The 18,546-nt window shown below is 34.7% G+C and overlaps 1 protein-coding gene across 1 annotated transcript in view; it reads left to right on the top strand.

Annotated features, from left to right (window-relative positions):
• Positions 1-361: 361 nt before the first annotated feature.
• The window catches only part of LOC128983889 (THO complex subunit 2), an 84,635-nt gene continuing 66,450 nt past the window's right edge, over positions 362-18,546 (top strand). Inside the window, exons 1-6 of the mRNA XM_054403143.1 lie at positions 362-521; positions 6,658-6,731; positions 8,223-8,314; positions 14,221-14,349; positions 15,881-15,996; positions 17,117-17,238. Coding sequence (XP_054259118.1) covers positions 466-521; positions 6,658-6,731; positions 8,223-8,314; positions 14,221-14,349; positions 15,881-15,996; positions 17,117-17,238 — 589 coding nt within the window. The 5' untranslated portion in view covers positions 362-465. The remainder of the gene's footprint in view (positions 522-6,657; positions 6,732-8,222; positions 8,315-14,220; positions 14,350-15,880; positions 15,997-17,116; positions 17,239-18,546) is intronic.

Below are 18,546 nucleotides of genomic sequence, written 5' to 3'. Positions count from 1 at the left end.
CTACTAAAATTGTATAATGACTTAATAATAAAATTAAACTGTCATAACCGAACCAAACCAACCAAACTTGCTGATAATAAAAAAATCTTGGACAAAAAGTTAATGCCACGAGCGAGATTTGAACCCGGGACCTTCAGCATATCATCCCGGCACGCTAACCATTAGACCACCGAGGCCGATTACTACTGATCGTTTTGTTACGGTAATGGCGTTCCCTCAGCTAATAAGAAGCCCACAGCTGTCATCGTAGGCTCTTCTATACCTCCCCTGAGTAAATACCGGTTGGGGTCTAGCTCTTGCTGCTTGCTGCTTGTTGAGCTGACTCTGACGGATCGTCAAATCGCTTGCTTTGCTTTGCAGAGCTAATACATAGTCATACTGCTATTTTCTTAGCTTTATGATTGTCGACACCAGTTTGTTTTAATATTTAAACAAAACCATCAAGTATCAATGTGTTAACTGTTGATGGCTTCTGATCGCGAAATGTTCAAGAGTTGGGATAAACAAGGAAAACACGATTTGTAAGTTTATATTACCTATTTATGTTTAGTGTTAAGTTATGGTGGGAAGAAGGTTGGATTGCGGTTTCCCATCTTTACACGGGTCACTTAAAAAATAACTTTTAGGAAAATATTATAGGCCAAATCTGAAGATTAAATTTGGTGATTTATAGACCCTATCCCTATTCTTTTGGATTGTGTTTTACCAATTTCCCCTAATAGGTCTCTGGTCTATGCCTAGTGACTACAGGATTGCGCCACTCGTCCTACACTCATCCCCATTCGAATAGGATATTTAAATTTCAAAGTAAATTATTAAGTAAAGTACTTGGCTTAACATACCTAGCCTACCTTTGCATGATTGCCATTTTGACTAAAATTAGGCCTAACGAGTACCTAGTCCTCTTTAAAACTGGACCTGAGGCCGATTAACTTTTTTGTTTTGAAATAAAAATTCTTTACCGGTACTTCAAAAAGTAAAGTTAATACTTAAACTTCCTACTTTTCTTATTAAATGGCAACCATACAAAGTAAGTTAGGTATTTTAAGCCGGAAGTATGAATGGAGATGAGTGTAGGATGAGTGGCACGATCTTGTAGTCTTGTTAGTGACTAAGGCCGACATTCCTTAACTGTTGGGTAGGTACAGTTCCTTAACTGGGCTACGCTAATATTGATTGAAAGTATCGAATTGAAAATATTGATTAATAGCCTAATTGATATTTTAAAATGTAGGCTATCTATTATAAAATTAAACTATCATAACCTAAGTTTAACCTAACCAACCAAACTTGCTGAATGGTGAAAAATCGCATGAAGGTTTAGGCCTACTAATCGAATTGATAGTTTCAATCAATATTAGCGTAGCCCAGTTAAGAAACTGTACCCCAGCTGTTAATTAATAGCCCATACAGCTATAGTCCTCGCCACCCTAACTTGAGGCAGCCCAAGGCCGATCTAGATGTACGGCGTGCGGCCTTGGGCTGCCTCAAGTTAGGGTGGCGAGGACTATAATGGCAAGGGACCTGCAGTTTATAGTGGAATCCGAACCACATTTTTGCCTTGGTATATATGGATTGGTCTAATTATCAGGATAGTACTGCAGATAGTCGTAGTACGCCTTCTCACTCGTGCGGACGTTAATCCACATCAGGAAGTATCGCATCCACAGTGCATGCCTATAAATATCCACAATTTGTGACCTCCTAGTAGCTGGATTACAGGACGACGCCACCCGTCCCAGTTAGCCCTTTCTTACGCTTACTAAAATCTGCAAACGCTACATATAAATATAAGCCTAAGTTGTAAAACATTTATTTACACAGACATTACTGTAGGCTATTTACAATTTAAAGTAAGTTGATAGGCTACTTAAACAACAAAAAACTCATCAATAACTGAATTGTTGATTTTTTTTCTAAAATCTGTTGTATATGTGTAACTATATTTAATTATCAAATGGTAATACACAATACTCTTATTTTATCTTAACATAGCATTCAGTTCCCATTTACTTTATTTGATAGGCTACATTTATTATTTGTGTTTTGCCACACCACTGATAAAGTTAAACTAAGGAAAATATCATAAAACTAAGCAGTACGTAGTGTTCTTTTGTTTCTAAAATCAATGATATAGGCCTATCTCTTACTATGTTTACTTAATGGTAAGTGTGAAAATGTAAAGGCAATGGCGACGGAACTGATTAAAAGAACTGGTTTACGTATATTAAATTGTTTGTTGATATTTTTGTAGAGTAGAATCAGATAGAGGTGCAATGAAACATGTACAGTCTAACCTTGATATAACGAACCTCAATCCCCTCAATATAACAAATTCCTTGATATAACGAATTTTTTTTAATCCCCTATAACTCTCCATAAGAGACTATGTATATTTTACCTCTACGTAACCACAGAAAACGTACTACTATAACCCAGAATGCCAACCGCATGGTAAAAAGCATTAAGCGTTTTGAGAGAGCTTTGCCTGTCAAACCGTAGGCAGCGCCACCAGCGTTGCCATGCTAAAAACACTTAATGCTTTTTACCATGCGGTTGGCATTCTGGGTTATAGTAGTACGTTTTCTGTGACGTAACGAACAAACCATAACAACGACCTTGATTTAACGAATTTCTCGTGATTTCGGCTAAAATAAGACACCTCAATATAACGAATTTATCATTGTCAGAACCTCTACATTGCGAATTTAACCTCTGCATAACGAATTGTCTACGTCTTTCCCTTGATATAACAAATCCCCCACCCCAGTATTGTTTTTGGAAAATCTGTTTCTTTATCAAATGAAATGGAAAGGTGACGTCATCCCTTGCGCTAACATTTGTCTGCTCCGTTTTACACATCTCTCTGTCTGCTGTCGCTGCGCACACAATGTTGCAACTGAGAACTGATTTCATTCACTGAGGACTGATGACGACGTAATCTGTAGTAAGCTGTAATTGGGTGATAAGTAAATATGGTGAATTGTAAAATTTTTGGATAAAGAGAAATCTAAGAAAGAATATAAATACCCCCGCCGCAGCAAACCTGCAGACTAAGCGAATTTCAACTTGTCTTATTACATTTTTGCTCAAATATTTCCATAAATAAGATATATTTTTATTCCCTACTAGCAGAGCACCCGTCCTTCGTACGGAATCGGCATATAAGTATAAAATGCTTAGTACAGTTATACTCAACATTTGCGTTTGCAATGGGGGAGGACACACAGTATTACACATCTAGGCCTACCATAGCTATAATGTTTTACCACTTCACCCAAACAATAGAAAAACATTAATTATTAAAGATTCACAAAATATCACAAATTATTCGTGAAATTAAAAATATAAACAAAACTGTAAACAGAAGGTTCTCATTGGGTATCACAGTTTTTTGTTGCTGCTTAATTCAATTTAGCTGTTTCATAAATTTAAAAAAATTGGGCTGCGCCCTGTTGGTAAATCTTATAACTTTTAATGCTTTTGCATACCATAGAACTAACAATTTTAGTTGCAACAGTTGACTAGGCCTAAATTCTTTAATTCCATTTAAATATGAGTACTCATAAGGTTAACATGGGAAACTCTAGAGCCACTGGGGCAGAGCCCGAAAGGAGTTTTAAGATAAGAATATGCCTATATGTTAATCGGGAATGTAAGCTATCATCATGCCAAATTTCAGCCCAATCCGTCCAGTAATTAATGCGTGATTGAACTTCAAACAAACAAACAAACAAACACACAAACTTTCACATTTATAATATTAGTAAGATTTAAATAACATTAGATTTAACGAGTGCTTAGGTTTGCTGCTACGGGGAAGGTAAAAAGTGTTTTTTGACCATATGTCAATAGTATAGGATGAAATAAATAAATTTGCCAAATTTTATCAATATATATCCATAAACAAGTAAACTACAACAATTTTCATTTTCTCCATAAGAATAACATGGGAATTTTAAATTACACTATTTTTGAATTTTCTCTGTGACTGTTAGGCATACAACAGCGCTTCAATATACTAAATTATTTAATTTTTTTATGCTCTACAAAACGGTTTAAAAAGAAATTGCAAAATATTTTGTTTTTAGGGTCAAAAATGGGAAAACCCCATTTTTACCCCATAAAACCCCCCATAAACCCCCGTTCCCATAGTCCGATCATGCACCTTCGAACTCGTTCGAATAAACGTAGGTGTACATGTTCGTACCAAATTTCATCAAAATCGGATCATTTTTGCTTGAGTTATCGCGCTAACGGACACATATATAAATATATATATATATATATATATAAATATATATATATATAAATATATATATATGAATTTGAACGATTAGTGTTTTTGGCCTCTGGGGACATCAAAATGAAAAAGTAAATTGGTCCCGCGCCCAGGTCTTACCATGAGACCTACGGTAATAGCTACTTTCCTATAGGGAAATTCGCTAAAACAAAAGCAAAGAGAAAGAATAGCAACATTGTTATTTTAACATTCCTTAATTTACGAGTGTTTTTTTATTATCTTTAACTTGGCTATGAATATGCACTTTTATAATGACTTATCTAATAATTTATTGTTTTCAATACGATTTGTTTCAACTAGCAACACCAATGCTATAGTTAATGATTAATTATTATTGACATTCCTCTGTTGTGATAAATCAGTAGGCCTACTGTACTGTAAGTAGCCTACCGGCCTATCACGGAGCAGTCAGTAGCTTACAAAACTTTCTAGGCCTACTGTTTTGTTTTGTTTTTTACATGGTTTATGACTACGCAATGTAGTGTTTGGCTAGGTTTTAGGAGGGTTAGAACAAGCTGTGATTTTAAACTTACAGTTTTTAACCTGTACCAAGGTCAATGCCATTGTCATGATTGTGCAATATTCAAGATCCCTCACCTTTATTATGCCGGATAGTTTAGGTTCTACCATTGACTATTGGATACAGAAGGTTCTACTGTACAATGAACACTGTACTGTAAAGTATTGTAGCCTATGCTACTTAAATTGTGTTTTAATGAGGTCAAATCCTGGCCTATATTGACCGACGCTGGTTCTGAGCCTCGACTTAGCGAAATTCCTGCAAACCTAACCTCTATATAACGAACCTCGTTTTAACGAAATCCTTGATATAACGAATATTCAGTTCGGTCCCTTCAGATTCGTTATACTGAGGTTGGACTGTAATACTGCATTTGCTATTACATTTTTTAGTCCTTGATGCTTTGATAATCATATTAGTTTTGTCTGCTGTCTTTAATGCTAAATTATTTGTTTAAAGTTTTTTATAGTACCTATAGATATAGTTTCTTTAATATTTCAAAAGACTGTATTAATAAGGCACAGCAGTCAAAGTTTTATTTGAAGATTTGGTCAGTTTTCCTCATATCAGCCTACACAAGATTTAAAAATAATCAAAACCAAAATGGTGGTATCCACTATTTACCAGATTTAAAAGTCATAACTTAAACGTTTCTATTAAGGCTATAAAAGATCAATTTTGTTTCTAAAAGCGTTGGCGGTTGTGTAACTATTATATGCAACAGATGTAAAGATTAAAATGTTTCTATTTTGTGTCCTCTTCCCGTTGCAAAGCACGGGTACAACAGCTAGTATTTATAATATGTTATACTTAGGCTACTTGAAGGGATAGAACTAGCATCTCTATTAAAAATCCTGTAGGCCTAGTTAAGATAGGTAGTTAAAATTCATCTTGAATATGGACAATAAAGGAAATATGGATAGCCTACAGTAGTTAGAATTGTCACACTAACTTATTGTTGTTAACTTATTGTCAAGAAAATTAGGCAAATAAAAAAAATTTTCCAAATTTCCTTGAAAAAACTTTTGTATGAATTTGCCTAATTTCCTTGACAATATATGACAATTCTAACTACTGTATCCATATTTCCTTTATTGTAAATTTTTGTATTAATTTTTACTGTAAAACTGAACATTGTTTCTGCTGTCGTCATTTTTGTAAAAATTTTGGTACTTTGGTATTATCCAGAGGCCACCCTTATACAGCGTCCTGCGGCGGTTATGTTAGGTTGGGTTATCATAAAATATGTTTGAAGGACTTTCCTCACTTCATTATGAATCGAACGATACACAAGTCATACTTTAGTCCGCCAAATCCCTTCCAAGTAGGCGAAGGTCAGGTCGTTGACCGGACCATGCGCGTCACATGTCACCGCGCCTGTATCTGGGTCAGTGTCCTGAGTGATGACTCATCTGATATCGTTTGATTCATTTCAAAACGAGTAAAGTCTTACAAACATATTTATGACAACCCAACCTAACATAACCGTCGCAGCACGCTGTATACCTACTTTGCAAAGTACATGTGGCAGCTAGGAGCCCGGTGACGCATTCAACTCTTTCCTCACCGACATCGCTGCCTTCTGGGAGGCAGAGATCATAGGCCGCTAATCGTAATCATGTCAAATTTGGACAGTAAGTCAATTAAAGTACAGACTTTTCAATTATCTAGTTATTTCTGGTCTCTGGTAAAAAAATACCTGTAAAATAGGTATGTGGCCTCCGGATAATACCAAGTACAAAATTTTTGTTAATGGTGTATGGCTGTTTGTAAATAAATAAGTAAAAATTAGAAATATATTCTATTTAGATAATTAGAATACGTCTTGTTTCAGCTTAAAGCTTTGCACAAAGCTGTGCAATGTCCCTGACACAAGCCCTGCGTTTGCAAAGACTGGATACGTATCAGGTATTATTAGTTAATTAATACTGCTTTATGAGTTTCTGTTTTGAACACTTTATGCTTGTTAAATGTTCCATGCATGTTCAAATTGTATCCATCCTGTTTTGCATTGGTAACTTAATTCATCATGGTTAAAAGGATAAAAATGGTATCATCTCTTTAATAGGCTTAGATCTAACTTATATCTATTAATCTGAATTATAGTGCTTGCCTTGTAATCAAAAGGTTGCCGGTTCGATCCTGAGAAAAGTGTGTAGCTTTTTGATGGTTCGAAACTGGATCCAGCAGTCCTGGATCATTGGGCTTCAATAAGTGGTCCTAACTAATGAAATAGCTGGTAGTCAGTAACAAAGTTACACAAGGCAGAACACTCCCTTCACTCATCCTTCACTCATCCTTCACTCATCCTTCACTCATATTTGTGTTAAAATACGCACATAGGAGGCGTCCCCATCTCATATGGCAATAACAACAATAATAATCCCTAATAAGTTCATGATTTTTATAACAATTTAAATAAATTTGAAATGACTCAATTATCATACTTCAAACTTGAATTCTGCATGTTTGCCAGATTTAGTCTGATAGATTGCATCATAAATAAAAAATAATAAAATAAATAAAACTATAGGCTACACAATATTTAGAGAATTTATACTTTTTTAGCGAATTTCCCCTATAGGGAAGCTATTACCGTAGTACTCATAATAAGACCTGGACCCGGGACCGATTTACTTTTTCGTTTGGAGGTCCCTAGAGGCCAAAAACACCATCTGTTCAAATTCATATGTATATATATATTTATATATGTGTCCGTTAGCGCGATAACTCGAGCAAAAATCATACGATTTTGATGAAATTTGGTACAAACGTGTAAACATACGTTTATTCGAACGAGTTCGCCAACCAGCATGATCGGACTATGGGAACAGGGGTTCGGGTTTTAAGGGGTAAAAATTGGGTTTTCCCATTTTTTTACCCTAAAAACTTAAAATTTAGCATTTTCTTTCCAAACCATTTTGTAGAGCTTAAAAAAACAAATAATTTAGTATATTGAAGCGTTATTATGCGCCTAATGGTTACGCAGAAAATTCAAAAAAACTGTAAATTTAAAATTCCCATGTTATTCTTATGGAGAATAAGAAAACTGTTGTACTTTGCTTGTTTATGAACATATTTTGATAAAATTTGGAAAATGCATTCATTTCATACTAAACTATTACCATTTTACAAAAAACATCTTTTTACCCTCCCTGTTGCAGCAACCTAAGTACTCGTTAAACTAATGTTATTTAAATAGGGAATAAATGTGATATTTTTAAGGAGACATTTTAGTGCAAATCCAATCAGGCAAATAGAAATTCGCTTAGTCTGCAGGTTTGCTGCGGCGGGGGTATTTTTAATTTGGCCGTTGGTTACTTCCTGCTAACCATCCTATTGGTAACTGTAATAGACTAATTTAAAGTTACCAACCTTCTAAAAGCCATATTTTTGCAGAATTCAGCAGGGCAGTTCACAATCTGATATGGAGTGGTGTCAAAGGAGTGTTAAAGAAGGATGCTGTCGTTTCTATGATATCAGAACTGGTTGTAAGTAAAACTTTTGTTAATGACCTAATAAGTTTAATACTGTATAAGTTATAGGCCTACTTGTTATGCTCAAAACTAAACATAATCTAGGCTATACCCTTGAATTTTGGATAATTAAGTAAACATCCCATGTACATGGACCAGCTGTTGCCAATTTTTTATTATAGCTTAAAAGAATGTAGTTGTGTTGGCCAATCATAAAATGTGCTAGTGTCTAAAATCTATTTTCTACTTTTTTTGTTTATGACCAAGTTAATGGGCCATAACACTTGCTAGGCCTATAGCTCAAAATAAGTCATTTCATTAGTGTGGCTTGTTAAAAAATGTTAACATTGACAGAAATTTGTAATTTTTATCAGCACAATCTGTGTCGGTAGCTCACATCATTTACAACGATTTTGATTAAAAATCTGGCTACAAATTTAACATGATGATTGAAAGTCTCTTTGAATCAACACTCAACAGTCAAAGGCTATACTTTTTGTTGAGATATCTCTAGCTATTTGGCTAGAGTTGTACTAGTATTATGTAAAATTATATGCTTTGAATCAAGTCCCATTGATGCTCAGATAGCCTACAATATAAATTATGCACCGTTCAACACTGTTTTAACAAAACCAAGCACAATATTAAAATACTCCCTCCGCAGCAAACCTGCAGACTAAGCAAATTTCCATTTAACTGATTGGGTTTACACTAAAATGTCTCCTTAAAAATATGAAATTTATTTCCTATTTAAATAGAACTAGTGGCTTGTAGGGACATAAGTCCCTAAAAAGCTCAAATGTAAAACAAATTATTGTAATATTTAAACAAACTCAGAATCAAGTTATCTATTGTGCCAGGATAGATATCCCAGTAGGCCTACAACTTATCTTTTTTGTGTAAAAACAGTTTGTTGTTTGTCTTGGTTTGCTTTTGATGATGTTATTTCCAATAAATAATTTGAATGACTCCAGAGGTTTAACTCTGCTAAAGGCAGCAAACATGTAAATTGTGAATAAATATTGGTTTACTAAGGTAGCGTTGGTCTTTTGGTTAATGATGTTAAAAAGACTTCCCTGATTAAAATATTGGAAATTGTCTTCGTCAAATATGAAAAGGCAAATAAAGTTGGGCAATAAGCTTAGTTCTTGTTCAAAACCGCGAAATTAGAACCCCGACCCAGTTATTATTTCCAAGTTCGTGCCCCTTTTTGTAAAGGTTGAACAAAATTAGTGTAAAGTAAAGGCATTCCATTGACCAAACTTAACCCTATATTTCTTTCTGATCAACATTCAAACAAACTACTATAAGCCTAGTGTAAGTTTATGATGTGGTATTCCTCCTAAAGGTGCAATTGACTTTACATTTCTATAAAAAAAGGGCCCAATCAACGGCTGATTCCTAACTATTTTGAGACTGGTTAGGGTTCCATTACCTAGTTATCGAAGCCAATCACAAAATTACTTTTCATCAGCATCTTCGAAATGCATATTTTTGGTTAGTTTTAAGAAATGGACCCTTTTAGCGAATTTCCCATATAGGGAATAAGCTATTACCGTAGGTCTCATGGTAAGACCTAGACCCGGGACCGATTTACTTTTTCGTTTTGAGGTCCCCAGAGACCAAAAACACCATCCGTTCAAATTCATATATATATATATATATATATTTATATATATATATTTATATATGTGTCCGTTAGCGCGATAACTCGAGCAAAAATGATCCGATTTTGATGAAATTTGGTTCAAACGTGTAAACCTACGTTTTTTCGCGAACCAGCATAATCGGACCATGGGAACAGGGGTTTATGAAGGGTTTTATGGGGTAAAAATGGGTTTGTCCCATTTTTTACCCTAAAAACAAAAAATTTTGCAATTTCTTTCTCAACCATTTTGTAGAGCTTAAAAAAAGAAATAATTTAGTATATTGAAGCGCTGTTGTATGCCTAACGGTCACGGAGAAAATAAAAAAAAGTGTAATTTAAAATTCCCATGTTATTCTTATGGAGAAAATGAAAACTGTTGTAGTTTACTTGTTTATGGATATATATTGACAAAATTTGGCAAATTTATTTATTTCATCCTATACTATTGACATATGGTCAAAAAACACTTTTTACCTTCCCCGTAGCAGCAAACCTAAGCACTTGTTAAATCTAATGTAATTTAAATTGGGAATAAATATGTCTTATTTATGGAAATATTTTAGTAAAAATGTAATCAGACAAGTTGAAATTCGCTTAGTCTGCAGGTTTGCTGCGGCGGGGGTATTTTCTTCTTGTACCTGGTTAAAAATATCCTCCAAACAATATTGTTTTTTCCACTGATTGGAACTTGTCATAGTACTTACTTAATGAACAAATACCTTTACGAACCTATTTTATCTTTATTCCCATCTTGTTTTACTAAGAGTGACCGTTCAGATTATTCCACGTCATACAAAATATTGATTAAACACTACAATAAATCTCAAATATAAATGTTGAAATAAATAAAAGTGTAGAATAAATCTTTAACATACCTATGTTTTAAAATCAAAACAGAGCAGATGTTTTAATCATGAATCGTTTATTATAGTCAATGTGGCTATTTCATGTTAAACATTGATTCAACACAAAATTAACCTTAAAATTATCCATTCTAAGTTCCATTCCTTTAATTTGAGCCATCTCCTATACACAAAGTTTGCAAATTGCACCGTAAAAGAATTGATTTCATCTTTCTAAGACGTAACTACAAAGTCTTAATTATTATAGGTAACGTTATCCCTGGTTTTATGTAGTATAAAGTACATTGAAGAATTGACTGGCAAATGAGTATTCTAAATGTAATATTTAGAGGTGTGCGGATAGTGAAATTTCATTTCGGATCGGATTTGGATCGGATAGTTGAGGCTCGGTTCGGATTGGATCGGATATTGGGAGGTTCGGATTCGGATAGTTCGGCGTGGTTAATAATAAGCTGCATATGAATTTTTACCCTATAAAACAATGTAAAGCTGTGTAAATAAACTTAAATGACGATTTTGAACTATAGAATTTCAAATTAGCCAAGTCCACAGTTTTCTCTCTCTTGAAAATCACAATTCACAACATTTATTTTCAAAAGTTGGTTGCTTGAATATATACACTAGCAGCCGAAATCTTCACACAACACCTTAGCTCAGCAGGACTGATGTCAAACGTTTGGGATTGTTTACTTGAGGTTATGTTTTATCTTGTTTCATGGTTCTAGACACAAGACAAGGAGTTCGATCTCAAGTTTATTTTCACATTGTATTTCCTTACGTTTTTGGAACGGATTATTGGCCTAAGTGGCATTTTGCGGGTTTGCCAAGTTTAGAAAACATCACTAATGCACTAAGATGGGCTCTAGCTCAAGATTTGATGTTGGGCAATTAGGCTTTATAACTCTGTAAAAGGTGTGTATCCCTGAATTTATAAATTGCATTCTACACTTATTCACTGCCAAACATAATTCAGTAGAACCTTGATGAATCGAGAATTACACTAGCCTACCTACATAACTTCATTACCCCAAGTAAAATACCAAGATAATTTTTATAATTGTATTTGAATCGTATAATCTTAGTTTGTAAAAAATGGATTGTTTGTTCAACAATAATTGCAGTCCATTATATTGTTAAGCAGTATGGTCCCAAATTATTGTTTTTGATTTTGAAACATCACAGTTCATTTGACAAAATTATAGTTGAAGCAGCCCAATGTCAAGTCACGCTTGTGCAATAGTTTGTTTACAAGCTTTCTCCAGACCACGGGGGAGGGGAGGGTCTGATAAGCCGTCTATTGTTCACCCCCAAGAAGGTCCGACCCTCATTAGTACCGCTCGGCTGCACTCAGTGGGGAACCCAATACCACAAATGAATCTTTTAAATGAATAAAAATATTTGGTAATAATTGTTTTATTAATATTCACCTTGAAATTTCAATAAATTTGGTGTAAAATTTGACAAAAATCGGCCATTTTGACCGATTATTAATACAGTACCAAATACCAGTAAAGTAGTACATTCATTGGTAATTAAATAATAGGTAAACATTAACCTATTTTCGTCAAGTTTTACCCCCTGCTGTGCGCTATGTCACAAAAGCTGATAACGACATGGGTGATTAGTAACCATGGCAACTTGTTGAATGCGTGATGAAGGGAAACCCAAGAAATAGAAGAACAAAGAGAAAGAACAACGACGTTGTTATCTTTATACAGTTTTTACAATTTCTGTTATTGTTATCTTTATGTAAGATTTTATGATTTTGTTTTATAGGTTTATAAAATAATTCTTTTTAACTACGGGAATATCAATTTATAATTTATCAACGTGCTTCTCTTCTGAAACAGCAATACCTGATGCATAATAAAGGCCAATGACCTAAAATGTCACGATTGTGCAATATTGTATTTTGATGTTGAAATTAAAATCACGACAAAAGTTTGTATATATCCATGGTCCCTATTGTTTAATCATTTAATATGTACACAATCAATGCTAAATAATCGTGGTTAGTTCTAACTTTATTTTTTATTATTCAAAGTTTCTACACAGTAAGACAATCCAAAGTTAAACTGGGCAATGAATACCCAAAAAACAACGTATCTTGTCCTGTGATTGGAATACCACTCGCCGGCCAGTCCTTTAGGTTTAGGGAAGTTAGTGCAAGTCTATATATAGCTTCAAGGTCTTACCCACCCATTCCCACTCCGGTCCTACTTGACTCACTACCCGCGCTCCTTTCGAGGTCATTGCCCAACCCCTCCCACCCTTCTATTGTGTTGCCTTTCTGTTGTTTCTATTCTGACTTTTTTCCGGGAAACATTAAATCTATTGTTTACGTAACATCACAGTAGTAGGCTAGATTTTTCTACTTTGAAACAGTACTGTAAAAAAAACTATTACGCAGCGCCCCTAGTAAGTATCAGGAGCGAGACAAGCCAAGCATGAGTTGACTTTCATTTGACCATGGTAGTTCTTTTCTGCTTTATGTCTGTTCGTTCCAGACGAATCTAATCGTAAAGCAAAACAGCCGATAACGACTAAACTAGTTATCGGTATCGCATCATACGGCTTCTTTGCCGTTTGCTGTTAGGTCGTTGGAAACGTATTGCTGTAATTTTGTCCTGGGAAACTAATGGTGGCAGCATTTTAATAACATTAGAACCCCGACGCAAAAATGCGTTGGCAGTCTATTTTAATGTGACTAGCCGTCGCATATATGCGACGGCAGTCTATGGGTAGAAACCGGCCGTCGCATATGTGCGTCGCTGGTCCATGTGAATGGAAAATTTTGTACTATTGCAGTACTTAGCGAACGTGTTAAGAGTTATATTAAGCCTGAAACCCATAGATTAGAGAAATTTCATTTATCTCCCCAATATATAGGCCCACAAGTTTACAATAAGTTACCACTCCGCATAAAAAATATTGATAGTAAAACACAGTTCAGATCCACCCTGAAGACCTGGTTAAAAACAAAAAATTTTTTTCCTATCGAATGTTATTTAAATAGGGACGTTAAGTTAGATTAATAATTTAGTAAGACATTTTTGTTATTTCTTAGTTTTAGTATTATCCTGTATATGACTTTATGTCCTGTCAAATGATGTAATGACATGTAGTGAATAAATAAAAAAAATAAAAATAAATTGTGTAAGGGTAATTTTTTTGTAAGGGTGTAATTTTTAGTTTAGACAGAAATATAGATTGCAGCCCCAATTGAGTTAAGAACTTAACTTAATTAAATAATTTTAGTTTAATTAGTTTAGAAAGGAAAAGGCTTTAATTAATTTAAAGACAGACTGTGGTTTACATTTAAATAAGTATTTTTTTTTTTACAATATAATACTTGTATTTAAATATATACGTAGTGAAACCAAAAGTTGTAAGGCCTATGTGAATTTCAGCCTTTACACAAGGACGTGGCATCTGTAATCCTAGATGTGATCAATGTTGTGGACGCTGAGACCAGCGCCATGGAGACATCTGGGGACGAGAGAGCTGTTCTCGGATACATCATCAAGGTGTCTGAAAAGGTACAATTTTATCGATCAACATTGATTGATTAATTTGGCTTAGTTAACTAAAAGAGGTTGTTACCTTGTAAAACTGTAACTCACAATTATCTACGTTAACGAGTGGCTGAGTGATTGTGGATAAGGTAAACTATACGTAAAATGCTTTGAGAAAATAACTAACATTGACTTTGAATGTTAAGCTTTGAATGTTGACGTTGAATTATTAAGCTTTAAACCAAGTTTAGATCATGATAAAACATTATAAATGCTGTGTAGTTACCTTTAAACTTTGTTCCACACAGATCTATTAACAAAATTGTCTATATTGGAGAGAGTATGTATGCCTAGTTAGTAAAAACAAAATTCAAATACACACAAAGTGTAACTTGTTAACAACTATTGTAAGAATTGATTCATTGGTGGTCGATAAAGTAAACAATGGCAACTCTATAGTCTGCTCATTTGATGCTGGGCCTTACACAAAACATCCTAGTCACTGTATAATGTACTTTTGATTTGCATAGAATATTTTTTTAATTTGGTTTTTGTGATCATGGTTACTCTGCAGTTTGGATAATCCACTCATAGATAAATGGAAGCCTACTGCATTGATTTTTGACAAAGCTTTGTATGAGGTTGAAAACTGTACTTTTGGATGTAGCTTCTTAAGGTATAATTGATTAATTTTGTTTGTGTATTTTTAACTCTATTTGAACTTTTTTTTTTAGAATTGTTAAACCTTTGTTTTGATTTATTATCAATCAATTCATCCTTTGTGACAGCAACACACACTTAGGTCTTAGGTGTGTATTTTAAACTGAATATGGATGAAAGATTTGTAGAATGGAATTAGATAATCTGTGTAGTTTTGTCACCTACTATGACCAGCTTGTTACTAAAGTTCATCAACCTGTTAGACAGCATAGTTAATTTGTAGCCCAATGACATAATGCCAATGTGAAGAGCAATAGATCCACCCATTCTATATAAATTGGCTGCAAAGACAATTTATATAGTGTCTGATGTTCTATACAAAGGTCTACTTATTTATGACAATAATAGGTTTTTTACATACTCCGCCAAATAGTCCAAAGATTAATTACTCATCAGCTTACATGTTTTGTTGCGAAGACAACATTTTCAAAGCTTGCAACTTGTCAAAAACACATTTAAAACACGGACAACACGAATACAAATAACATTAAAATGGTACGAATACACAATAAACATTTAGATAGCGCTATCGTGATACAGATTTGGTCCGGCGCAGCGCGGGGTTGGTAGCAGACTGGAGGTCTACGCCACGTCGTCTCCTCTACTATTATCACTCACTAAGTGTCACAATATGTGAGTCGTAACAATATAGTCCAGGGGCCAGAAACATGAATTTTGATTACTTATTTATAAAGTCCTAGCAAGATTCTGCTCTAAAATTATGGTAGTTATTTAATAATTTCTTTCCTTTTAAAAATTACTAAGAAATATGTCTTTCCCTTCCTGGTAATAAGTGTGTTTCGTTTTGAGCGATTGGCATTTAAATTTGTTCCAGATTTTTACTGACAAGCTTCTAAAGGAGCGACTAGAAATTGACTCTTTGCAAGAATTCAAGGTTCTCAATAATCGTAATTTCTACACTAAGTTCATCAAAGTGAAAACAAAGTTGTAGTAAGTATTGAAATGTAAATGTCTTTTCATTTATAATTTTACTGGTACATAAGTTATATTATTAGTAGGGATGGACGAGATTGGATTTTTAGTTCGAGACGAGACGAGACGAGATCGAGACGGGATTTCCCTTCTCATACACAACGGGAAATGCGCGTTCAAAATTTTTACCTGATTTTGTAACATTGTTAGATGACTGTTTAAATACAAAAATAATGATAATAGGCAAGAATATTTACAATATTTTATTAAAAAACATCAGCATAACATTTTTTTATTAATCACGCCTAACTTATTAAAAATGCCTACGATTAGGAAACATAGTGATATCAGTTAGGATAGAGTTCAACTTATCCTAAAATAAAATAAATCATAAAATAAAAGCAATATTAATTTTTATAAAATAGTTACTTGTTTTGACTTTTTATAGTAATAAAAAATTCCTCACACTGCTTACACTTGACAAAACTTCTCAAATGTTATTAAAGTAATATTATTAAAATAATTAAATGAATATTTACATTGAAAGAATTTATAAAATTAAGACGCCTTCGCAAAGGAAACGCAACTACAACACACTCCTGTATTGCGGGTATTGCATTGACTTTCTGCAGGCGTTATTAATTTTTTTTATTTTTTTTTTTTTTATTCTCGTCTCGATAAAAATCTCGGCCAAAAAGAAATCTCGTCTCGTGTAACGAGAATTAAAATTTCCCGAAATTTCGAGACTTGACCATCCCTAATTATTAGGTACTAGTAATTGTAGTGAACTCAAGGCTCCTGCATGACAACCCGATTGTGCATTTGAGTGTACTTACTGACTTACTGATAACTGATGTTAATGAGGGAAGGATACACTGTGACCTAAAAGATCAATAGTGTTCAGTCCTGCCTAGGGCACATTCCCCAGCCCTAAATACTTGACCAAACCTAGTATCTGAGATTGTTCTAACAAGAGGATATTGCCACCTGGTACAACTGCCCCAAAAAATTGGCTCTCTTGCAGCAGACTGCCTTGTAATCTGTCAACCTTAGCATAGGGTTTCTTTTCTAGATTGGTAGAATAGAAGAGTGAAACACTTCTCTACAGTTGTAGTAATTAATCTGGTTATTGTTCCAGCTATAAACAGAGGAAGTTCAACTTGTTCAGAGAGGAGAGTGAAGGTTATGCCAAGCTGTGCACTGAACTCAACCAGATCAGTTCAGACAATAATGTCTTGGAACATATCAAGTCACTTATAGGTAAGAATTCATTCAGGACTTTTCAAGTCACTTGTGTAAGAACTTGTTCAAGACATTCTACAAAAACAGCTGATCTTATTCAGTTTATCAAAACGTGAATGTATCTAAATCCATTACAAATTTACCCATCATTCATAGTAGGACCCATCATTCTTTCACATGATCTGGTAGGCGCTGTGCAGTGCCCTCCTGATGCGGCAATAGGCTATGGGAGTAGATGGGTCTTTTCAGATGCCATCTGGCGTGTGCCACACGGCAAAAAAAGCTGTGTGCCGCACGGAAAAAAAAGCTGTGTGAAGCCCGAATGACTGCCGGACATGTGGCACCACGCTGCACCAACTGCTTCTTATCAGTAGTTTCACATGTCCCAGCGCGCGCTGCACGGCCCAACCTCTAGTCCCGCATCTGCCACTGGATAGGATGCTGCGGTTCATCAAGCAACTCAGGTTTGAAGGACTCTGGCATACCAAGCGGGGAGCACAAAAACCCATCAGCGGATGATGTGCATCACAAGGTCCGCATAAACAAAATCAATCAATCAATCTGCCACTGGAGGGTGAAATATACTGGTGTTACTTTTTTTGGATTTAAGTTTGTGAGCAAAAATTAGTGAGTCACAAGAGGTAGAGGTAGTTGAATGTGAAGAAGACTTTGATATGGAGCAATAATGATGTAAGTGGAAAAACGGCAATTGCTTTGGGACAAGTGGTAAGAGGAATACAAGGACATGAATAAGAACAGAGAAGCTTGGAATGAAATCTATCAGGCGCTATTCCCTGCATTTGATGAAAAATCTGCATCAATAAAGAAAAAGTTGGGTATGTTGCCAGCACTTTTTTCTTTTGGGAGGTTTTAATGTCAACAGCTGAGCATCTACTGTGGAAGCATTGCTCGATATGTGCCAGACGAAACCGACTTTGTGTGAAAGGTTCTCCCTGGTCAAAGGCGATCTGCTTGTGAAAAAGGCCTTAGCTTAAAATGCATACTCATCCCTCATAATGAAGTGATTACATGCTTATTCTTAGTACTGCTGAATTCAATATATTTAAACTTTGCTAGGTCAAAAATGTTGGATTACTGAGCACTAAACATAACTGTAATTGCAAGGATAGCAAAAATATTGCTATTCTTGAGATAGTCCAGGACCTGACTAGGGTTCTGTGTGCATGTCGTGTATAGAGAATTTTGCTTTTGCATTTCAATATAGGTGTCTTAGGAAGTGTTTTCCACTCGGGTGTCAAGTTCGCACCTGGTACGTTTTCGAGCTATGACGTCATAAAGATGGCGGCTCGGCAATTTTTAAATGCG

The sequence above is a fragment of the Macrosteles quadrilineatus genome, unplaced genomic scaffold (assembly GCF_028750875.1).
Source record: "Macrosteles quadrilineatus isolate MER2022 unplaced genomic scaffold, UCM_ALF_1.0 Scaffold_2__2_contigs__length_208266976, whole genome shotgun sequence".
Classification (NCBI taxonomy): Eukaryota; Metazoa; Arthropoda; class Insecta; order Hemiptera; family Cicadellidae; genus Macrosteles; species Macrosteles quadrilineatus.
Note: the sequence above shows the minus strand (reverse complement) of the source record. Positions and strands in the feature narration are given on the sequence as shown.